The sequence below is a fragment of the Haliotis asinina genome, chromosome 8, assembly GCF_037392515.1.
Source record: "Haliotis asinina isolate JCU_RB_2024 chromosome 8, JCU_Hal_asi_v2, whole genome shotgun sequence".
NCBI classification, from domain to species: Eukaryota; Metazoa; Mollusca; class Gastropoda; order Lepetellida; family Haliotidae; genus Haliotis; species Haliotis asinina.
The window spans coordinates 38,428,534-38,454,455 of NC_090287.1; the positions used below are offsets into that span (position 1 = coordinate 38,428,534).

The 25,922-nt window shown below is 41.2% G+C and overlaps 1 protein-coding gene across 1 annotated transcript; it reads left to right on the plus strand.

Annotated features, from left to right (window-relative positions):
• The first annotated feature begins 8,060 nt into the window (after window positions 1-8,060).
• Window positions 8,061-25,370, plus strand: LOC137293814 (neural cell adhesion molecule 2-like). The gene is made up of 13 exons (XM_067824568.1): window positions 8,061-8,109; window positions 8,649-8,942; window positions 9,259-9,549; window positions 14,772-15,029; window positions 15,448-15,756; window positions 16,041-16,355; window positions 18,286-18,588; window positions 19,369-19,407; window positions 20,636-20,686; window positions 21,186-21,236; window positions 22,038-22,118; window positions 22,297-22,419; window positions 24,149-25,370. Exons 1-13 carry the CDS (start codon window positions 8,061-8,063, stop codon window positions 24,316-24,318), a joined length of 2,334 nt encoding a protein of 777 aa, XP_067680669.1. The 3' UTR covers window positions 24,319-25,370.
• The last annotated feature ends 552 nt before the right edge of the window (window positions 25,371-25,922 follow it).

The window sequence follows — 25,922 nt, forward strand, 5'->3', positions numbered from 1 at the left end:
GTGTCTTGATAGTTAGATACAAGCCATAATCTGTTCAGAGGGGTGGGGTAGCGTAGTGGTTTAAGCGTCCACTCGTCACGCTGAACACATGTACATAAAAGACAACATGCTCAGAAATGTCTGTTCCAAGTTTTCCATGGTCAAGATGTGTCTAGTGTGAAAATGATCCGCCACAAGGTAGAGTTATAAGTCCCGTGATTATCAAAATGCAGATAAATTATATTTTGTACAGATTTACCAGTAAATGTAGAAGCATGATAATTCATTTTAGAAACAGTTTCGAAAATTTAACTTTAGTAGTATTATTAATGGGTGTTTCGAATATAAGCCCTATACTTATCAATAACACTTATCCATAATACTACTACTTTTGTCATTGATTCATAAATGCTAATTGCCTTGTGTCTCTCGGAAAAGGGACATATGGTTAACCGGTCCAAATCTATAGGATGTGTAAATAATGCTGAAAGTTACAGATGATGAGGAAGAAGAGGAGATGTTTATTTGTTTGTCACACCAAACTACTCGACAAGCACATACAATATTAGGTCCAGGTAAGAAATGAATTATGAGACACATGAACACATAAAATTATTATTAAAAAATCCATAGATTGTGATATGCAATTTAAAACTGGTTATAAACAGCTGGAAGAACAATATCTATATTATGACACACATTAAAATGTAAAATACCATAAAATTCTGAATATAACAGCAATGTAATTAAGATTATTTCTTTTGTTCATTTGGTAAAGAGTGCAAAGTAAAAAAGGTTGTAAAAGAAGTATTGAACTATCTACATTTGAAATAATTACCTTCCTTTTCAGCAAAACTCAAAAGACTGAAACGTAAATCCGTGCAAAAGGAACATTTTTCAACGAGTGTTTTTCGTCTTCGAGAGTGGCAGTATTCCTCGTCTCTTCACATACTTGGCATATTCTGTCCCTGGGTGAGTGGCTCGGGTGGTCAGTATGGACGTATGCCGACAGCCAGGGCCCCGTTTCACAAAACTCTCGTAAAGCTGAGATCTCGTAAGTTTTCTCATAGCCATTGTACCCCCTATACTGTAACACAGGAGCCACGGGTGCTACAAGAAAGGTCACGAGATCTTAGAGTGTTTTGTGAAACGGGGCCCAGTATTGTATGTGCAAAATGGCCCATATTATTGATAGGTATGTGATAAAAGAAGGCAAGCATGGGATTTCGTATATATATAAATAGGCGATATATGTGATATGATAAAATGGAGGTATTACTTGGGTGTATGCACTATTAATGAAACACCGAGATCAAGTAGGTTTGGTCTGAGTTAACGCTAAGTTAACTGTGATCATTTGTTAAACAACTTTTATCCTAAGTTGAATAAAATTCTCAGTTGAATAAAATGTTCAATTGGCAAGGTAGATTTAAGAGAATTTGCAATCTTAATTTCGGTTTATTTGATATATATTATTTTTAAAGTGAACTTCCTCGGTATGTTTTTCACTGCAAACAGACTATAACTTCAACTGATTGTCACCTGAGCTCTTTCCACAGTAACACACACCACACTAAAAGGATTCAGAATACATATGAGGAACAAGGGCATAAAAGAGGTAATTCATGGTGTGTGATGTAAGGAGATTATGCATGGTAGGCGATATGATATATGGAGGTGATGTACGGTGTATGGTATGATATCTGGAGACAATGCATAGTGTCGGATATTAAGTAAGGAGGTGAGAAGTCAGTGAGTGAACTCAAGTAAATTTTAGTGACTGCTGTTCAGTTACTTCTCGGATAATCCTTAACTGAATAGAGACGGTCATCAAGAAACCATAATCTAGATATTGTTCTCTGGTGCACATTATTTCGCCTAGACATGTCTGCTCCTACTCCAACAGCCCTTCAACACTGGTCATTGTGTTGACCACTGTAGAATCTTAAACCAAGAGGATGTCGATCCGGGAAACATGGGGCAGCATTGCGAGGACGAACACATGGCCCTCAAGACATATTGGTACCTCCGTCAAGTTTGTGCACCTCTTCGGCTATTCCGACAACGCTGATTTGAAGGAAAGTCTTAGAGCTGATGCATTTGAGTTTGACGATGTTCTTCAAATAGGAATAACGGAGAGATATGGCATTAATGTGACAGAAGAAGATTCTGATGGGGTTCAAATGGGCAAAGGAACATTGTCGGGGAACTGAGCATGTGATAAAGGTCGACGATGATGTGTTTGTGGACTTGCCCCAGATCCTTGACCAGCTGCACCACCACCAATTCAGCTCATACATCGGTGGTCACATGGTCTGGTTCGCCTTTACTAAGCGCTCTGGCAAATACATGTTAAGCTACAAGGAGTAACCCTTCTACATGATTCCATCTTATATTCTTGGGTACTTTTACGCGATGCCAATGGAAATTATGTCAAGGTTGTTAGAGGCTTCACAGTTCGTGTCGTATGTCAGAATGGAAGACGTGTATATAACAGCTATTCTATCCAGAACAGTTGGTGTCCAGCTGAAAGCATTCAGGACTTTTTGGTTTGACAGGAACTATGAAGTAAGCCTTTGTGATTTTGTGATGAAAAGGCGAGATGTAAGTGTAGATGTGAGTCCTGAAAATATGTACCATATATGGGAGACTTACCGTAATGAGAGGCTTTGTAAACGCGTGTTACATTGAGCATGCATAATATGTTGCTTTAGGTTATTGCGTTTTATTTCGTATTTAGTGCTAAAATAAGATATTTAGATACATTTTTATCTCGACGGTAAAAGATAGTTTCTGTCGGAATTACTTTTTATCGACCTTGAGGATACTTTGTGTTGCAGACAAAGATCAGTGACACTTGGCTTGGTTTGCTGAAAACGTAGCGTCGTCTCATTATTAACAACACAATTTCTGCGTCAACTTTGAAAGTTCACCCAATGACATAAAGAGATGATCAATACCTATTTTCTGGTTCCAAAATCCTGTTGGATTATGACTACAAACAGATGAAATGGTACATCCTTCCCTGTCGCTTATTGCTTATCTGTATTTGTCGTCGTCTACAGTTTTCATTGTAACATATGTATGTTTATATGTACCACGAGATGAAATATTAACTCATTCATTCATTCGTATTTACGTGATGTCTGCTTTCATTCAAATAAAAAGTCAACTCTTCAAGTCAACACATTAGTCTCGTTTCGTGTCGACTGGGCTCCGTCCTATTTCGCAACCTTAGTAAAATAACAAGTCCAGAATGTGGAGAACAACTCGTATTTTTTAGTATTAACTGATACATCTAATCACCAGTATATTGCAAGCAACGTCTCTTCTCATCGTTCCAATCACGTCGTGCAGCGTGCTCTGACAAACGGAAATCTGCAAATCGTGGAAATCTCAAAACGATGTTTTGCCGTTAGATACGTTTGACGGTCTGGTACGGACTAGATTATGTCAACCCCATTGTGTTACAAAAATACACTTAATATGCTTTAAGAGCAAAATAACAGGTGTTACCAGTGAGTCAGATGAATTGTGAATCCTTGTACGACCCCTTCAAACAGGGCAGTCTGTGAAGTATTTGTTGAACAACCTGCTGTCTGAACCTTGACATAAAATATGACTTTTTAAAATTTTGAAATGAAAATATTAAACAAAGAATTGGAATTCAATGTTACCATTGTTCGTAGAGTCTTAATTTCACACGTAAAAATTCGGATCGGCTGAAAAGTAGATCATTGTCTGAACTGGTTAATAGTAAGACTCGTGTCTCGTTTTGCATTCATTACAATAAATCGGTGAAACCCGAATGCACAATCATTAGGAATTCCTGCTGAAAGGCAGGTCAAAGTTTCTTCATTATCAAGGCTGTAATACTGTAGATGTCGTACAGGGTGCCTACATTAGTTACGGAGAACCGTGTCCTGTGATCAATGTGGCACAGTATGCTAAGAGACCACTAACGAGAGCCATATTCGTGCTTGTGAGTTTACCCAAGGTAGATTTTGTGAGTTCTATATTTATTCAGGCTTTCCTTTCAGCTTAATATGGGGGTGGGGTAGCTTGATAAGGGGGTGGGGTAGCTTAAGCCTTTCCTCTTTCTAGGAAAGTTGATCTGGTTATATTCCTGTCGTGAAGACACCCATACCCACACCCAATGGTATAGGTACTTAAAGTGTTCGTTTGCATGGAAACAAGGTTGTAGAATAAGCCCCATTTGTTTTCTCCAATGAAATACATACTGTTAGGAATATTAAATTCAACTGAAAGACAGACAGCTTTATTCAGATGTGCATGAGCTGTTGGTTACATTTTTATCTGTAGATGATGTCACCTTGGCTTCGAACAGAGGGTTTTTTTCCAAAACAATTTTATGTTTTAAACGGAACTGAATTTAACACATTAACAACAAAGACTTAATTGTCATAAACCAGATCAGACAAATTTCAGTTTCCAAAATTTATTTACGTTAACCCCACTGTATGTCTTGCATACACCTTGCACGCGTGGTTAGATCCCAGTCATTGCACACACACACATACACACACGCACGCACACACACACGCACGCACGCGCACACACTACATACAACCCACGGTACGTCTCATGCACTCTACATGCGCAACATTATGCCATTGTAATTAGATAAGTAGGTAATTATCAGTAAACATTGGAAATTGAACGGTTGCGGGGTTAAATTTACAACTCTGTTGACCGCATGGTCACATTACACATCCCAGAATGACCTCCGTCAAACTGTCCAGTTCAGTTCCACACATGAGCCTTGCTCTCCCAGTTCACTGGTGTTTCATACATGTGTTTTGTACATTTTTACACTTTCATACAAAATGCATCTTGAAGTGCTATTACTTTCAACAAATGCAGTAAACATTCAATGCATACACCAAACACCATTTATATACCGGCACTCAATCACAATACAGGTCACTACTCGTGTTTACATACCTAGCATTTAATAACCACATGAAATTACGTACATGAAAACATTCTTCCACTTCAAATACAAAATAAACATACTCACGCATTTCGACACAAATACCATCCGGCACCACCCAGCGGTATCTCAGCTTTCACTGCCGTGTGAGAGCGTCCACCCTCACAGTCACCCAGACAGTTGCGCTCCATTGACCCCCGTGCAGCTCGTGCACCATCAACCCCATCAATATTCCATACAGTTAAGTTACTTTCGGGCGACTCAGTTTCACACAGAAACAAACCATCACAATCACCCACTCAATGAAAAGTATTTTCTCAAATACGAGGCCAATCTCGCGGTCTCCTGTTCATTGTAAATCTGTATACCTTTTCGGAAATTTCTCGTGAAAGATTATATTAAAATTCTATTTCACAACATTTGATAAACCCAGCTAACGGTAGAAAGGTACTGTAAATTCCCGTGGTGATGTACCTTCAGTTGCTTGCGATCTCTAGACCGTTTTTTATAAATTGTATTGTTCATAAAGTTTGTTTGATTTTACAGTAGCCCGTTACAGTTTTTAATTCTCTACCTGTGACAGTCTACTTATTTTACTGTCCTTCGTCGGCAGTTTTTTATGATCTGATTGCATTTATCATGAATAAGTAATTAGTTAAAGTCACGGTATGGCAGATATATTGCCGATGTGACTATAAATCTTCACTCACTCACTCACTCACTCACTCAAAATTCAAACGGACCAGCTACAGCGTGCATTCAGTGTGAAAACCTGAGCCATTGAAAGTGTCGACTATGTAGGTTGCCTTGTATAATAATTAATTGTATATAATTAGGTACCTGTACATCTGTTTGTGAAGGAGGTGTCCTGCAGGGCATGATATCTTACACGCATCAGATCTCTTTATACCATCACATACATGGGTTGTGTACAGTACACTACTGGTTGTGACAACACGGAAAGAAGCCTGCACACCCGGTCACAGGTGGACTCGATCCTGACACCTCGACCTCGCTGGATCACTAGTCTGGCGCTTTAGCCAGCACGCCCACCGGGCCAAAGATTTGATAAAGCTGGAATATTGCTGAGTGCGGCGTAAAACTGAACTCACTCATACACACACACGTAGTCATTCCTACACACGTGGTTATAGTCTTAACCTAACTGCGGACTCTCGAATGACCCCATCGAATGATCTAGATATTGATGAAGAGTTTCTTCTGATCTATTCCGTTTCTGAAATCGTCACTGGCTGTAGAGTGGTAACGTCATGCTTTAAACTGTGCTAAATAAATCCCCTGAAGTCGTGCAGATCAGGGAAAGAATTGATCTTCAGTAACGAATGCTTGGCGGAAGAGGTGAATAGCGGGATCGAGTGAATCAAGTAAATGAAATAAATGAATTGACCGAAGCACAAACTGTCAGCAAATGTTATTGTTAAAGACACGTCAACGCTACTCATTGCTTATCGGAGACCCTTGAAATATCCAGTGATAGATCGGTCCATACACTTGGAGAAGTAGTTATTAAACTGTTGTTTGTATACCTGTTCCGATATTTACCTGGTGTTTCTGAATGCATGCTGTTGCTAATACCCTTATAAGGTGACTTAATAGGCGATTTAATAAACCTTTAGAGAGAGAGAGAGAGAGAGAGAGAGAGAGAGAGAGAGTGTGTGTGTGTGTGTGTGTGCGAGAGAGAGAATTGAGTGGATTTATTTTACCTTTAATAAACGCCACTCGTATATTTATAACATATTCCACCTTCGTGTTTTGGTGAAACGTGCGACAGTGAAAACGGTATTTATGCTTATAATGTTATACTTTCAACATGTCGGTATTAGTATAATTGGTCCATCATATCAGTTTGATACAATAACTTTTCTAGATTGATGGGAGGTAACTCTTTAGTCTTTAGTCACCACCTGCCCCTTTCCATAGTCTGAAAAAGATCGTCTCCGTCTCGATGCTTGTTTTAAATGCAGCATGTACGTCATTTTACGTTATGGCTAGATTGTCATAAATTAAAGGGATAGTGTAAAATCAGTTCGGGTCCATGCTGGAAGCAAATACACATGAACGACCTTGTGGTCCCTACTGCTTGACAAGTATTAGACGAGCAGGCTCTGTGAACGCGTTTGTGACAAGCAGGCGAGCAAAGTAATCTGGACGAATACATTTGGTTGCTACAGGTAGATTGGCGATTAAGAATATATGCTGAGCGTGAAATCAACACCGCTACTGTTTAACACGTGTCTTGTAGAGCGATTTAGGACAGCAAAACACCATAAGGACACGATTCGCACCAGGAAATTGAACTTTTCAATATTTACACGACAACCTGTTTCCCTCTCGTTTTAAATGGAATGCTCCGGAGGGCGTTCCCATATATGTAAAATCGGGGTCATTTCTCGGACTGTGGCTCATCTAATACTAGCCAAGCAGTAGTATGGTGATCTACCTTCACTCCACATATAAGCACTCATCAGTTACACACACACACACACACACACACACACACACACACACACACACACACACACACACACACACACACACACACACACACACACACACACACACACACACACACACCGTTGTCTGTAAATAGTCTAGACCAGACAATCCAGTGAGCAACGGTTTGGTTGATTCATTGTTTTACGCCGCACTCACTCATTTTTCAAGCCATAAGGTGGCAGCCTGCAAGTAGGCGAGCCTGACCACTCGATTCTTCGCTTCTTCCGACAAGCCAGATCAATTCTGACCTGGATCTCCACGGGACAACAAGAAAAGATTGATGTTCGATACAATTCTGTATTTCTTCAAGCGTAGTGTCAAATGACAAATGGCTTGCTTTTTCATTAGTCTGTAAAATGTGTGTCACCGGTGGGATTGGCGTTCGTACGAAATCCTAAACTATTATTAGTGAGTATATTTGATTGTTTTCAAATCTATTTTTATATGATTTCGCGCCCCACATTGCAAAATGACAGCAAAATGAATAGCACAGACATTTCCGGTTGCAGTTTAGTTTTGATCCGGAACCGTTTGTCATTTTCGGACGTATGCTTATACAGCCTTATCACCCTGTTACAAGCAAAACCCTGCAAAACGTGTAATAAGCAGTATGCTGTTCTCGGCGATAGTGGTAGCCTGTCTACAATGCATCTTCGCAGGTGTGTATTTATTTTGAGAGAGTTGCTCTTGCACATTTCCTAACCGTTTTTGTGTTATAAAATCTTAGATGTTTATTCCACGAGTTGGTAGGTTGGTTGTTGTTTAACGCAGCTTTGAGCAATATTCCAGCTACATGGTCGCGGTCTGTGAATTATCGAGACTGGACCAAATAATCCAGTGATCAAAACCATGATCATCTGTCTACACTTTCGGGATAGGAAGATGTGCCAACCAGGTCAGCAAACCTGACCACCCGACCCCTGTAGTCGTCTCTTACAATCATGGGCTCCTGAAAAACAACTCTAATCAGAATCTTGACGGGTCTTATCTCATATCATGGCTATATATCAGGAGTCGATTAAACCAGAAACATAGTGCAAACCTGGAAACCGAACGCACGACCATGGTTCCCTGGCGCGCCCAAGGTACCTAACTCTGATACAACGTACTACAGTACATCTTAATGTGACAGCTAAAGGATAATTAACTAACTCGCTCTTTTAACTAATTCAAATGCAGTCCAAACACTTTTTTGCAGGTTCTGTATTCAGGAGAATTGGAGATGACCTTGACCTTGATGTCCAGCTCCCTCCTTATGAATTTCTGTACGTGGTCAGTCCACATCATACACATTTATGTACAATAATCAAAGTTTATCACACGATGAAAATATATTCTGATAACCAGACGTTTCGATGCGGACAATCCACCGAGATCGGAAAAGTTCGAATGTCTTGGACCAACATAACCTCTCAAGATGCTGGACATTATCATTGGTCCCTGGGCTCAATGGTAAATACCAGTGGCACGCTGCTGACGATGTTTGTGACAGGTCAGTATAGCAGATTTACTTCTGCTTGGTATGGCAGTACATCTTTTCACGAACATCTGGTGTTATCACTAATCCATTCACCGATTGTCATTTGAAACTTGGTGGCGTGTTTCGACAGATAAAATGGCTCATTATGCTCTTGTTTTGACCTGCAGTATTTAGAAGATGTTTGGAGATTTTGACATTTTCCAGCTAAATATCCTAAACCATTTTCTTTCAAAATACTTTTTCTAGACCTCCCCGCATAGATATTGACACCACCCTCCAATCCAAATAATTACAAATGATCCCTCACAAGAACTCTTTTACTCCACAGGCACGCCAACTGTCCCAACTATAAGACTTAAACAAATCCCAGTTTACGGTCACCAAGCCATTCTCAGATGTCAATCTAATTCTACAACCATACCTGCGACCCATCATCTGGTAATGAGATACCAGTGGCTTCAGGAAAATCAGCTACTTAGGAATAACAGCAACATCCTTATTTCTGGTGATTCCTTGACAATAAAACGTGTCAACCACCGTGAAGAACAGCAGTATCAATGTTTGGCAAAAGAAGACGAGTCTGAATCTGTTCTGGCAAAACTGGAGTTCAGTCCCGAATGTAAGTTCACTTTGTTATATGACATTTCTGGTGATTCCTTGACAATAAAACGTGTCAACCACCGTGAAGAACAGCAGTATCAATGTTTGGCAAAAGAAGACGAGTCTGAATCTGTTCTGGCAAAACTGGAGTTCAGTCCCGAATGTAAGTTCACTTTGTTATATGACAGTCTCGTAATTGACAAATATATCATACAGTAATTTCAAGCATACAAATGAGAATGAAAACCGGGGGCCATTTCCTCCATGGGTACAGTGTGGGAAACCCGTTTCTGGGGTTCCCCGCAATGATATTGCTCGTACTGGGCCTGTAAGTCTCGCCAGGCGCTACTTCCGGTACTTGGCTGGTTCTCGGCTCCCTTTTTACGCACCAACATGCGCTATTTGAGTCGGGGTCCAGCTTACTTCCGGTATCAGATTTCCGGTGACAGGCATATATTCAAGAAACAGTTTTGGTTCCAACCGCCAAATATGGCTTTACTAGACCGGACCAAATTTACGACGTCGTTGTTTCTCACAGGGAGGACTAAGGTCTCCTCACCTACGTACGGGCCCTATATTGACGAAAGCGGCGTACAGCTATGTTCACACATTCGGTCCAAAGAATTGGTACCAGCTGAGGTGTTTCCTATTATGACAGATTCATGTTTATGGCTACCCGTGAAGATCCGAGTTAAAATAGATCTTCAATAACGCGTGCTTGTCGTAAGAGGTGACTAACGGGATCGGATGGTCAGGCTCGTTGACTTGGCATATATCATCGTTGCGCAAAACGATGTTGATCATTGGATTGTCAGGTCCAGTCTCAATTATTTACAGACCGCGGCTATATAGCTAGAGTATTGCTGAGTGCGACGTTAAACAACAAAGCAACCAATCAAAATCATGATTATGTCCGATGTCCAACGTTGCGACTGATACCTTAGACGAAATCTCACTTGCACAAGGTCCAATGATAACAACTATCATCAGTGTACAAGTATATGTGCTATGCATGTTTTCAATCACGTTGGAAAAATATGCACACACTCCTGTGAATTTTGAGATCCAATACTCTCCATTTTGAAGATTGTCATCATTTATTTCATACATGTAGCTTTTGGTTATGCGTCTTTTCTTCACGTTGTACAAACAAGTTTTAAATAGATTAAATAGAACAGGACATCTGAAGTAAAACCGGACTGAGGAAATGTAATGAGCAATTGTTTCTGTTTCTTCTGAAGTATGTTCGGTGTAAAATAGTTGTCATCGAAGAGAGAACCACTTTTGTATAACAGCAATATCACAGTTGACTCATGATCAGATGAACGTAAGAAGTTTAATGAACCAGACATAGTTAGTATTTCATGCCTTTTGAATGATAATGGTCATTTGAGGACTTTTGATGAACTTTTGATCAAAGAACTATTATTTTGTTCTTACAGCCAATAATGAAAAACTCAAAGAAAAATGGGAAGAAGATAAAATTTTGAGAAATACCAACTGGTTAATATTTTAATAAACCGTTTATAAGCACACTAGATCCAAAACTAAGATTGATGCAATTCAGACTGCTCCCTGGAATTCTAGCTGTGAATTTGAAGAAAATGCGTATTGTTGAAAGCAATTTATGTACTTTCTGTGATGCAGGACCTGAATAAATAGTTTATCTTTTCTGGAACTGTAGAGTTACTAGGAGCTTCTGACAAAAGTTCTCACACTGGTTAGAGTCAAGCTTATATACGCAGGTGCGTTATATCTTCAGTGTGATCCTTTTTGGGTGTTCACCGACTTTCATTCTGATGAAGGTTTGGTCTTGATCTTACATAACACCACTTTTATAAATGTAAGTTGGGAGCGACAAAACCTACATTATTGTAGTTAAAGAACTTCAAGGAATTACAATATTATTATTTTCTAGAAAAAGTTGGACATTGGAATAAATGTGAGTTTAAAGAATTTGAATGAAAATGGGCACCGTTTCAAAAACTTACCTCTGACTAACTTAGTTTGTAGAAGATGTATGGGTACGAATGAGAGTGTGAAAGGTGAAAAAAAAAAGCAAAAAAAAAAAAAGATGCCGTATGCATTGCTTGATTTCTGCAGAATGTATAATATATTGTATACAGTTTGCAAATACTGTTCTGATATTATTGCCCATTTTAAAAAATATATCATGTATTAATATCCCAAATAGATACAATAGCTGGCATCATAATTTGTAGTTTTAGATCTTAAAATCGTGTCACCTAGTGTCCTCAGTTATTTGCGATTACAAACACGAGTTGTATAGACTGTGATGGTACAAACCAGGTTCTCCCCAGAGCCTTAATTCGAAAACTATCCCGTGCCACCACTGTCTATCCTACTACAGAGGTGGATGCAAAATTTGGCTAAATTTGGTCAAATAGTTTTCGAGATATAGTCTTTGAAATGCGCATGGGGTCGGTCGGGGAAAAGCTAAAATGTTTTGACGTAATTAAGTGATAATTAATCTAATGACGTCATCGAGAGCGTTTCCAGTCCCGTTTTGTCATAGCGCGGACATCTGCTTAAAAAAAATCTCACGAAAATCGGTCGAATAGTTTAGGAAATAATCACTTTGAGTATGGGGTCGGCCTGGCGAAAAGCTAACAATCCAACGTCTTGTCGTACTCGTTATATATTAGCGATGTGAGAGGTATTTCCAGACGAATGAAACTCAGCTATCGGCATCCCCCGTCTCTTTGTCGTTGTGACTTTGGGACGGGCTTGTAGCGATGTGTGAATGAAACACAGGTCTCGGTAGTCGTCGCCTCCCTACCGTCTAGGTACGCTCTGAGCAAGCGCCGTAGACGAGTAACAGTGTGGGTGGGTGGGTGCATGGGTGGGACGGGGTCGGACATACCGATGCTCAGCCGGTAGACTAGCGAGGCAGCAGCTGTTCTGTAGGTGAATGAAACGGGGAAGTGGTTGCCTGTTTGACTAGCGAGGTGATAGCTGCCTGAAGGTGAATGAAAAGCAGCTCATGGCTGTCTTCCTGAGGTGGGTTGTCTCAGTCAGGCGGGCCACTGTATGTACTGTATGTCCGGCCAACCCCACCACCGTTATTTCGATGCCCAAAAACCACGGACGTGGCAACGATTGTGGACAACCATTTCAGAAAATTGTTTAAATACATGCATTGCTTTCCCGAATGGGTGTTTAACCCGTTTGATCTCGTATTGGTGTGGCATAATTTCCGTTTTTCTCACATGGTATAAAACTGTCCAATAGAACCCCTTTGTTTTTCATTTCGAGGACATGGCGATTCTCATCCGTGATGATGAGGTAGGGATAGGTCAAGATGAGAATGATAATCCAGTTCCACTGAGATTCAGTCTTGACACGTTGTTACGTAACTGCAAGCCATACAAGGCGTTTTCCTCCCTGGGCAGATCAAATCCCACCGTGTCCCTGAGATAGGCTAGTGTGACGTTGTGATGGTTCTTCTTGCGGATATGTGATACAAAATAGTTTTCAATTGGTTTTCCAATAATGTCTCGGAACATGCATTTCAAAGCCATGAAATGTATGCTGTCAAGTAGGAAAATCCTACATGGAGGTACCGATATTATGTCTTCCATATTGACATCCCTGCAGGCTGGTGTAGGCGTTAATGTTCACCTTCACGTAATTGAAGAAATCATGGTATTCCTGTTGCTTGGACCACGCGAGTTTGATCCCTTTCACGATTTCAACGACGTCGCTGTCTGGTGGTTGCCGGTGTAGACTTGAATGACCAGCGTGGAATTCGCCAGCAGATCTTCCAGTATTGTGTCCATGCCGTTGAATTCCGACACCATCTGCAACTCTGCATTTTGCGTCCTGGTTTATTTTCGATATCCTGTAGGTTGTTTTACTCGCTACTGCAGTGATGATTACGCTTGTGTCTGTGCGTCAGGACGTAAGCCAAGAGCAGCGTTCACGATTTTCGTCAGGTAGTGATGTTTGTTTTCCGTGAAAATTAGGGGAGAGCCGAGCATGATGTTGATCGTCCAGTCATTTCAAGACAGCACTAACGTCCACTTGTCGTCGTCGGTGGGCACGAGCTCGAGAGTGTACGGGGCGGTGGGGTAGCCTAATGGATAAAGCATTCGCTCGTCACGCCGAAGACCCGGGTTCGATCCCCTACATGGGTACAATGTGTGAAGCCCATTTTCTGGTGTCCCTCGCCGTGATATTTCTGGAATATTGCTAAAAAGCGGCGTAAAACTAAACTCACTCACTCACTCGAGACTGTACAGCGTGTTTCGGTCGACGACCGTGGTCCCGACGTTGTTCAGGTCAAGCATCTTGCCGCCATAGGCTGGGGATAGGGTCCATTCGTCCTTGACATTGCGGACAAGTTCGTAACTCGTGTTGTTAACCATTTCTCAGAACGTCAATTCAGCTCGCTTTTGGGTATATATGTATGTGTGTGTGCGTGCGTGCAGGTAGGTTGGTACGTAGGTATGTATGTAGGTAGGTACATTGTTACGAGAGTGTATTTTCCGTGATTTGAGTTATTAATTGTTATTGCGGTAGTTGTAATTGGGCCACAATATTTAAGGTTTTAAGTTATTATGGGTCACATTTCCTACAGAGAATTATTTAAACGACACGCCGCTAAGGGAGCACTTTGGAGGTATCTGCTTTTGGCTTTCTGTTTGTTGACTTCCGGGAGACTGTTTTAGAGCATTCGACGTTAGTGGCGATGGTCGTATGTGTTCAGGGAATGACTGTATATATATACATGTATATGTGTGTGTTACATCCTGCATAAGTGCTTCTCACTCTTTGTGTAAATCAAGACTTTGGTGAGTTTGCTTTATATTTTGTGACCCGCTGCCTTAGATTTTTTCTCATTTGTATTGTATTTGAAATCGGAATTGTGAAATTGACTTGTGACTTTGTACAACTTGCTCTCTTTGCTTGATAATACATTATTTGAATGTTTTAGACTTGTCTTTAATGTGCTATTTTGCTGGTTCACAGGGGATATCTTACACCTTTTTGTCACGGCAAATTTTTAACCGTAACAAAATACATACTTGCATACGTATGTATGTAATTCTGTTTCCTCAAATGAATATTAATGGCATTATGCCCGATTTCTTGAGGAGTATAGAAACCTTAGCACTTACTTGTCACTTTCTCTTTTTGTAATGTTGGCATTGTGTTACCAACTGCACATTGTATAATATCAATTAGCAGCAACGATACATTGTAATCTGCTCTCTGCAGATGGACCATACAGCCTTGATGTCAATGTTTCCGAGATAGCGAGACCTGTGGAAGATTCTAACCTGTGTGTGTCGTGCGTTGCTGACTGCAAACCAAGTTGCACCTATACCTGGCTGCGGAAGGACGAAGTACTATATGGCGCAGTCTCAGGGGTGATGGTACTGCCACATGTAAAGAGGAGCCGGAGTGGTTACTATAGTTGCAAAGCTTACAATCGTCATGGCGACCTGGAAAAACGAATCCAGGTGGATGTTCAGTGTGAGTTGAAAGATTGCCATTTGGGCAACCATTTGGAGACTCGGGGTAGGAGCAGGGGGGTTACTGAAAGAAGAACGTGTGTCCTTTGGTTTTAGACTGAACAAATAATTTTAAGTAACAAAATTTTATTCACATGTTGATACGTGTTGTGAGTTCCAAAGACTTGATTATTACAAGGTCTAATAGTTTGTCTAATCCCCTCTCTAAAAACACTTATCTAGTCCAAGTACGTCTTCGTTACAAGAACGTCTTCGTTACAAGAAGTAACGAAGAGGATGGTTGAGATAACACTAATCCAACCATTGGCAATTTCTAGTTATGCAAGCTGTATTGATAATGTTATCAAGACCAACCATATGTTTACTTACTGTACTCAAATGGAGCCTGGCGATTCGTCATGATAATTTATTGATTTTAGATCAACCAAATATCATGAAAGAAACATACTTTACTCCGACACAAACAATCAACGAGGGTCAAGAGGTTGACATGAGATGTGATGTGGACAGCAACCCAGCACCAACCATCACATGGCTGAAAGAGGATATCGTAGTGAAGCGAAAGGCACTGGACGCCGATGTACCAAACATTAGTGGAGACCAGCACATCTTCAGAAACAGCTTCACAAAGAAGAGTGCAGTATGTGAAGATGGCGGTCTGTACAGATGTCAAGCCAGTAATGGTGTCGGAAATGAGAGGGAAGAAACTGTTACCTTACATGTGAAATGTAAGCTGTTAAGTAATTGTATGTGTAATGTGTAGTTTAATATTTGCCACTTGTGACACTTCTTTCACCAGACCTGGAACAAAATTGTAATATGTGTTCAACTTGGTTACAGCTTCAATGCAGACACGATCTGGATTTATATTTAGTTGCAGAACAATTATATATATTTTTCTTTTTAGGACATATTGTGCATCTGTATCAATGTTTTCTTTTGTACACAATATTACAATTAGTATTACAATAAATGTGGACTACGTGTATATAGATATACTGTTTTCTTGCAGGTTCTGTTCGCACAGACGGTGACCATGATGAATCATTCATTACTCCAACAGGAACAAGTCTGAATGTCACTCTACATGTCATCGCTTATCCAAAGCCACTACTTATAGGCTGGGAGCATATTGTGGGTGACAATGCGATCAAGGTCAACACACAGGTGTACACCGTGACGTATGTCGCCAAGCCAAAGGAATTTGAACACGGTTTGATTTTAACGCACGTTGACATGACGGACATTGACCAAGGGGAGTACAGGACAGAAATGACCAATGATGTAGGGAGTAGCCTGGAGTTCAGATACATTATTACTGTTCAAGGTATGTTGTATATCATTATATAATGTCGCCATATGGCAACCCGGTGTTATATTGTTAGAAATGCTCACGTAGTCAGTTTAGTATACATCGAATTTAAACAGTATTATGACTGTAATACTGCTCGGAGGAAATGCTGCAACCATTCATACCTTAAACATTTTATCAAACCGACCTGTCCAAATCCAGGACAGAATTGATTTTCAATAACCCATGCTTGTCGGATGTGGTCAAACTCGGTGGCTTGGTTGATAGGTATCGTTGGTTCCCAGCGTACGTCAATGTTCATGATATTAAGCAATGGATTGTCTGGTTACAGACCGATGCCCTATGGCTGGAATATTGCTGACTGTCACGTAAAAATGAACTCACTCACTCATCTTGGATAAATTACAATAATAGTTAAACTGTTTGAAGGACAGAACATCACTGAAGATAATACCTTTCTTGCACAGCTAAGGGGCACAACTCTTCACAACTTAAAGAAGAGCCTTGGCCTCTTTGCAAACACATACCACCTATTAAGAAGTATCAAGAATAATTTAGCATCCATGGGAAAGGTAATAACACAGCACCTATTAATGACTAACTTGGGACTAGGCCATGTTGAAGAGGTGGAGGTGAGGTTGAGGAGGAGAAGGATGTTGAAGAGGTGGATATGAGGATGAAAAGGAGGATGTTGGAGAGGTGGAGGTGAGGTTGAGGAGGAGGATGATGCTGGCGATGTGGAGGTGAGGTTGAGGAGGAGGATATTGGAGAGGTGGAGGTGAGGTTGAGAAGGAGGATGTTGGAGAGGTGAAGGTGAGGTTGAAAAGGAGGAGGATGTTGAAGAGGGGTAGGTGAGGTTGAGAAGGAGGATGTTGAAGAGGTGGAGGTGAGGTTGAGAACAAGGATGTTGGAGAGCTGGAGGTGAGGTTGAGAAGGAGGATGTTGCAGAGGTGGAGGTGAGGTTGAGGAGGAGGAGGAGGATGTTGAAGAGGTGGAGGTGAGGTTGAGGAGGAGGATGTTGAAGAGGTGGATATTAGGTTGAGGAGGAGGGTGTTGAAGAGGTGGATATGAAGTTGAGGAGGAGGATGTTGAAAAGGTTTATATGAGGATGGGAAGGAGGATGTTGGAGAGGTGGAGGTGAGGTTGAGAAAGAGGATGTTGGAGAGGTGGAGGTGAAGTTGAGAAGGAGGATGTTGGAGAGGTGGAGATGAGGTTGAGGAGGAGGATGTTGAAGAGGTGGATATGAGGATGGGAAGGGGGATGTTGAAGAGGTGGGGGTGAGGTTGAAGCGGAGGATGTTGGAGAGGTGGAGATGAGGTTGCGAAGGAGGAGGATGTTGGAGAGGTGGAGATGAGGTTGAGGAGGAGGATGTTGTGGAGGTGAGGTCGAGGAGGAGGATCTTGGAGAGGTGGAGGTGAGGTTGAAAAGTAGAAGGATGTTGAAGAGGTGGAGATGAGGTTGAAAAAGAGCAGGATGTAGACGAGGTGGAGGTGAGGTTGAGAAGGAGGAGGATGTTGATGATATGGAGGTGAGGTTGAGGAGGGGGGATGTTGAAGAGGTGGGGATGAGGTTGAGGAGGAAGATGTTGAGGTGGATATGAGGATGAGAAGGAGGATGTTGGAAAGGCGAAGGTGTTGAGAAGGAGGATGTTGGAGGGGTGGAGGTGAGGAGGAGGATGCTGGAGATGTGGAGGTAGAGGGGGAGGATGTTGGAGAGGTGGAGGTTGAGGAGGAGGAGGATGGAGACGTGGAGATGAGGTTTAGGATGAGGATGTTGGAGAGGTGTAGGTGAGGTTGAGAAGGAGGAGGATGTTGAAGAGGTGGAGATGAGGTTGAGGAGGAGCAGCAGCAAGCGGTGACCCTAAAGCAGTTGTTCGGGGGTACATAAAGCATGGCTATCCTATCAGGCAAATTGTCTGTTGTGTTTTATACACTTGCTTCCACAGTTCCTCCCGAGGCGCCCAAGGAATTGAGAGTCACCATGGTGGGAGAGACCTACGTTGGTATCTTGTGGAAGGCAGGATTTAATGGTCATGCCATACAGCACTTTGAAATTTCATTCAAAAGTGCAGGAGCATCTGAGGAACAGCCCTGGACTATTGACCCGACCATCATCAGAGAGGACACCACTCACGTAAATCTTAGTTCCCTAGACAAAGGTACCATGTACAAGATTCGTATACGCGCTCGGAATGACGTTGGAACAAGCGGTTACTCCAACATGGTGAACGTTCAGACACAGCGAGGAGGTATGTTGATAGTATTGCTAAAGGTATTTTATGCTCCTATCAACGTTAGCAAATATTAACGTCAGGAAAAGAATCAAAATAGTGGTGATCACAAAATTAATGAGACAAAAAGAGTCCATTTTTGTAAAATGGAGCAACAATTTACACTTGTCAGAGGAATACATATTACTCAGTCAAGACATCCGGTTGTCAAGATGCCCTTTTTGTAGAAGCCACGGTGGCTGAATGGGTAAGACGGCTGACCTTGTGAGCTGGCGATTAGGTGACTTACTCTGAATTGAGGTATGAAGTGTATTTTAAGCATTTTTCCACATTTTCCGCTGAGGAATTGACAGTCACCTTGGTGGGGTGACTGAAACTGAGATGTGAGTTTGAATCCCGGTTTGACACTGTCCCGAAAGTGTCTGTACTTTACTGAGAAAATACAATCCCCAAAATATGATTTCTTAAATCCATAAGCCCGATGTTATCAAAACTTTATTGAAGTGGCATGTCAATTTCGAAGAGGTCCAAGGATCTACAGCAATTCTAAGCAACAAAAGGATGGCAGTACAGAAAAAGAACTGCTTACAGTTTTAAAGTGACCTTTTCTTATGGACAAAATCGAAAACATCAAACAAAAGGAACTTTTAAAAAACACACCTGAAATATCATGGGTGTCTGGGTGGGTGTAATAAAGTGCTTGTCAAGGTGTAAACAATAGTTAGTTTCATCTAATTACATTTTGACTATGAGCTTTGTCCTTAAAGAAAATTCTGTTTGGGTTTTCTTTCTTAACAGGAAAGCCATCCCGAACAGATCCTCGCACAACAGCAGCGGGTCAGTATTACTCTGACCTCATGTGATAGCTGTGGGAATGAATGACTGATTTGTGTTTAGCGTGACAGTCTTTCAGTTGTATTACTGTGTCATGCAATGTCAGTCATTTACCTAGGTCACCCGTGAAGATCCGAGTAGAACTTATCTTCAGCAACCCATGATTGTAAGAGGCGATGAACACGATCAGGTGGTCAGGCTCGCCCTCTTGGTTGTCATCCTATACCAGTTGCTCAAATGGATTCTTCATGCTGTTGACCACTGGATTATCCAGATACGATAATTTATAGGCCGCCACTATACAGCTGATTGCGGCGTAAAACAATGGACCAACCGTTTACCTTACTGGTAGCTTCCCTCAGCAACTCTCCCTGAAACTAAATCAAGTTTAAGTGGGATTTGAATCCACGTTTGTCGATTTCTCTCGAGCATAAATTACGAAGCCCCTTCTAATTCATTGAATGAATTATTTCGAAATTAACCATATCAATGATTTTATTTTTTATCTATTTTTTTGGTTGTTGTTGGGTTTGTTTTTTTGTTTTTGTTTTTTGCTATATTCCTGTTATTTTCTGGTATACTCATGCGGTTTATGTTGTATTCAAGCTGTTTTCTGCTATATTCCTGCTTCTTTCTGTTCCATTCCTGCTACAATATGCAATATTCCTGCTGGTTTCCTGTTATATTCCTACTGTTTTCTGCTATATTCATGCCCCTTTCAGCTATGTTCCTGTTGTTTGCCATATTCCTGCTATTTTCTGCTATATTCCAACTGTTTTCAGCTGTATTCCTGCTGTTGTCTGCTACATACCCGATTTTTTCCCCGCTGTTTTTCTGCAACATTCCTACTGCTGTATTCTGCAATATTCCTGGGTCTAGATTTTCGAACTTTTCTTAAAGCTGAGATAGTCGTAAATGTCATGCATTAAAGATTAACATATCACTGGCATAGAACTAAGCCTGCTCCAAAAATCTAGGAACCTGTTGTTACCTTTTACATTCCTGTTGTATATCTGGTATATTCCTGTTGTTTTCTGCTACATTCCTGCTGTATTCTGCTATATTCCTGGGCCTAGATTTTCAAAATTTTCTTCAAGCAAAGATTGTCGTAAGTGCCATACATTAAACTTACAGCTATCGTAGCACGTCGACAGATAAGAAACTCTAAACCCGTCTGTTTTCCTGTTATATTCCTACTGAAAGATCTGTGCATTTAAGGTTTGCATTTCAGGACAAACAACAGGACGACCACTGTGGGATCACACATCTGATGGAAACACTCGTAAGCATCTGCTTCTCTTTTCAACTAACTACCCGGTTGCTTTTGTCGGGAAGAGGGTAGTCATAATTAATCAATTAAATAATTAATTAATCTCGTGAATACACCTTCAGGGTTAGAGGTAGAAAAGCTATTTCATTTCGAGACGAAATAAATTACATTACACCAGTTTCCATTGAAATAAATGAATAAATGATAATAATGTTTCCATTTATATTGCGCCAAACCCAAACTCCACACTAAGTAAATTTTATGCCGCTAGCAATGAAAGTAAAGAACATTATTACCGCTGATAAACCAAGGTGTCTGTTAGGCACTAGAGTGTTATAGTGGCATCACCTATCCCGCCGGGTACCTATTTTCTGCTGGGTGAACAGCGACAATTTTGATCAAACTCACTTTCCTAAGGTGGGACTATAAGTATCGCACGTTTTTCGTTGTGGGACAGGTCCGAAGTCACCCATCCGATTATGACTAACGGTAGATCTGTTTGCAGTGACAGTAATGAAAGACAATGAGACATCATTCGTCGGCTTCCATCCTGTATCATATGGTATGTATACTATGTAACTGAGGTCAGAATAAGAAATGTATGCAAGCATGTATCCAAGGCACATTATCAAGAACCTAGCTGGTCCCCCATGCATTAAGTCAGTTTAGAAATCCCGAGCAGAGGAGCCCACACTCACTAAGCGGGTAGGGTAATTGATATTAGCACTGGTCAGTGACACATCATTGCCCCGGGTAATTACCGTTATAGTTGCGGGCGGCTAATCGTTGTCCAGCCGGCCCCCTAACTGAGCATACACGTGCTGGCCGCCAAAAATAGCACAGATAGAAAGACCAAGTCCTTACATGCATTGGCCACCCCGGTATAAACAAAAGCAATCACGTTAAGACACCATCTGCAGTGCACATTCTGGCCAATTAGTAATTAGGGGCCAAATTAACATAATTACCGATAACCCATCACTGACCAGGAGCTAAGGGGGATTAGCTAGAACAAAGACCAAAACTGACCAACCCTGGGCATATATAACGGCTCAGACGAGAGAGAGAGAGACAGAGAGACAGACAGACAGAGAGAGAGAGAGAGAGACTGTAGCCTACACGTGTGTGTAACTGAGAATAAAGAGTTGTAGACCCGAGACAGACTGGTGTCGTTCATGCACTGGACATCCACAGGAGAGACACAGCACCACCACCCCTAAGTACAACCACTCTAACCCCCAGTGCGGTACTGAAGGAATAAGTACAACCTTATAACTCTCCGTGCGATACGTGTGATAGTTAAAGAGATAATGTAACCCGCCCCTGAAGTGTATAAGATAATAATTGGTTGCTTTTTCAAAAGGTTCCCGTATCACTGGCATCGTGTTTGCTCTCGTGGGAACATCTGTGGTGTTCCTAATGGTGTCCTTTCTCTTGTTTAAAGGTAAGACCTTGAAGAAAAAGGTAGTTTATATAATTTCAAATAACTATAATGTATGATTCTAATTAAGTAAGTGAGAAGAAAACGTAGGTTGTTAAAATGTTTGCAGGTTCGATACTAACTGACTTGCCTTTGTGTACCACTGCGTTGTTACTCTACCGGAATTGTTTTCTATAATTAGGGCCTTTAAAGCATAGAATGATGCGCCTCGGCGGTACCATGAACCAGCACACAAGGATGAGTGTTGAGGAAAACGCATATGAGCTGCCCACAACACGCGACAGCGGCTCTGGAGGAGGCGAAGGTAACACACCTGTTGCTGTAGACAGCCATTCAGATATATTGTTATTCTATTGTAAAGTTAAATAACGAGTTTGGTTTATCGTACACGGTCTGTAACACTCCTTCCTACATCCTCTCGTGTCAAGGTCTGTAACACTCCTTCCTACATCCTCTAGTGTCAAGGTCTGTAACTCTCCATCCTACATCCTCTCATGTCATGGTCTGTAACACTCCTTCCTACATCCTCTCGTGTCATGGTCTGTAACTCTCCTTCCTACATTATCTAGTGCCAAGGTCTGTAATACTCCTTCCTACATCATCTAGTGCCAAGGTCTGTAACACTCCTTCCTACATCCCCTCGTGGCAAGGTCTGTAACTCTCCTTCCTACATCCTCTCGTGTCAAGGTCTGTAACACTCCTTCCTACAACCTCTAGTGTCAAGGTCTGTAACACTCCTTCCTACATCCTTTAGTGCCAAGGTCTGTAACACTCCTTCCTACATCCTCTCGTGTCAAGGTCTGTAATTCTCCTTCCTACATCATCTAGTGCCAAGGTCTGTAACACTCCTTCCTACATCATCTAGTGCCAAGGTCTGTAACACTCCTTCCTACATCCTCTCGTGGCAAGGTCTGTAACTCTCCTTCCTACATCCTCTAGTGTCAAGGTCTGTAACTCTCCATCCTACAACCTCTAGTGGCAAGGTCTGTAACTCTCCTTCCTACATCCTCTCGTGTCAAGGTCTGTAACTCTCCTGACATCCTCTAGTGTCGTGGTCTGTAACTCTCCTTTATATATCCTCTCGTGTCAAGGTCTGTAACACTCCTTCAAACATCCTCTAATGTCAATGTCTGTAACTATCCTTTCTACATTCACTACAGTCGAGGTCCGTAACTCTCCTTTCTACATTCACTACAGTCGAGGTCCGTAACTCTCCTTCCTACATCCTCTAGTGTCAATGTCTGTAACTATCTTTTCTACATTCAATAGAGTCAAGGTCCGTAACTATCCTTCTTACATCCTCTAGTGTCAATGTCTGTAACTATCCTTTCTACATTCAATAGAGTCAAGGTCTATAATTATCCTTCCTACATCCTCTAGTGTCAATGTCCTATCCTTTCTACATTCACCAGAGGCGAGGTCTATAACTATCCTTTCTACATTCACTAGAGTCAAGGTCCGTAACTCTCCTTCCTACATTCTCTAGTGCCAAGGTCTGCAACTATCCTTCCTACACCCTCTAGTGTCGAGGTCTGCAACTATCCTTCCAACATCCTCTAGTGTCAAGGTATGTAACTGTCCTTTCTACATTCACGAGAGTCAAGGTCTGCAACTATCCTTCCAGCATCCTCTAGTGTCGAGGTCTGTAACTCTACTTCCTGCATATCGGGTGTCAAGTTCGGTAACGATCCTTCCTACATCCTCTGGTGTTAATGTCTGTAACTATTGATCACATAACCTTTAGCGTTGCAAGTAACTCTCCTTTCTGCCATGGTTTCTAAAAGTATCCACCCTACAAGTGTACACCCTAGTGTACTGCTTGTAGGATGGATCCCTCAGATCAACTCACGAGTTACCCTTAACGTTTCTTAAAATCCGATCTTGATGTCTATGTCTATCCGCCATATCATGCTGGGGTAAAAAGCTTCTCTTATCACTTCTCGTTTCGAGGTCTCATATCGCCTTCGCCTTCGCCTGGCGCTGATGTTTAAAACTGTCCAATGATTCAATGATTAAGTACGCCTGACTTGCAGACGATGGCGAGAACGCTGGATGCTCTTCTCGACAGAGTGAACACATATATGAAGTACCTGTCGTGATGGAGGGGACAGAACATGAAGTACCTTCCGTGTACTTGATGACAGCTTCAGAAAGATGCAGAAAACTGGAACAGCCCCGTCAGAGAACGACTTGTGAATTTTAGATTTAACATCTGAGATCACACGCTGACGTACCTTGGTATAACTGAATTACTGTAGAATCAGTTCAACGTGTCGTTGAACCACACCCATGTAAATACGATATTTGCCATGTTTAGTTTTTTTTAATTATCACATAATACAGTAATAATGTCTCCGTATATCCAAGTTTTTGCTTCCCCGATATTGGCGATACCATACCGGAACCTGACAAAATAACCAAAATCTTGTTTGCTCCATGCGGGGAAGATTACAGATATCTGAGCTTTCTGTGTCTTTTTTCTGTGCGACGTCATAGACCCTAACACAACAAAATGACGTCAAGTGCTCAGTTGAACGATGAATGACATTCTACAGCTGGTGAACTAATGTGGAGCCAAATTTTGATCTATGCGTTTTTTGAGTGTTTGAGTGAAATATCTTTGTGGAGTATAAAAGGTTTGGCTGTTTTTAATTCTTACTTTGTAAGTATTAAATGTTAAATATTATGACCCTCTCTTTTCCACATCTTGCCACTTACCATCCCTCAAGCCATTTCTGACAGCCTCAGTCAGAGAAGGGCGTGTCGTGGATGATACCAAACAAGATATGGAAAGGAGAGCGTGATAATCTGTATATAATACAATCTTCAGTCAACGAGGGGCTGCGGGGTAGCCTAGTGGGTAGAGCGGTCGACGTCACGTTCGATTCCCCACAAGGCCATTTCTGGTGTCCTCCACCGTGCTATTGCTAGAACATCGGTAGGAGTTTCGTAAAACAAACTCACCTACCAAACTCACTTCAACCCAAGTTGTACTAAAAGTGTTAAGTATTACGCATTTTAAAGTACATGTATTATATACATTAAATTTTGTTATATTAATAAATTCATCATTTCACAGTGCGTTTCAGACATGTGTGCAGACCTCATCTTTAAAATGTTTCCGTGTACATAATGGCTCGCAACAGATGTGTTACTAAATAGATACTGATAGTTTCATGTAAGAGTTTCTATCATTTGACTCATGTTTACTTAAACAATATTTATATTTACTGATAATAAAAATATTTTGTTTTCTGAAATTGTCATGTTATTTTCGTGTAAAATAGAAAATTATGACCATAGGTAGTCCATCGTTTGAGTATCACTAGATATCTACCCTTAAAGTGTTAGTTTGGGAGGTGGATTAGTGGTTAAAGCGTTCGCTCGTCACGCCAAAGACCCAGGTTCGATTCCCCCTGTGAACAAATGTGTGAAATCCATTTTTGTCCGAAGCCGTGGTATTGCTTGAATATTACTATGAGCGGCGTAAGACTAACCTCGCTCACTCTAAGTATCTAACATCTCAAGTATAAACGTCCATTACTACATCAAATATTTTATTACTACTCTTCGAGAAAAAATTCTTCATGAACAATCTCCGAGAAAAAATATCATTACATTTCCTTGCTAAATACATTTCATTACTTCACTTCGAGAAACAAATTCTTCACTTAAGAACGATGAGCACACCCCGCCCATCTGGCGTCCGATACTTCACTTTAAGAAACCATGACCACACTTCGAGAAACACAACGACGATTTGGCTTCTGAAACTGCTTTAACAGACTCAAGCTGTGAAACTTCCTT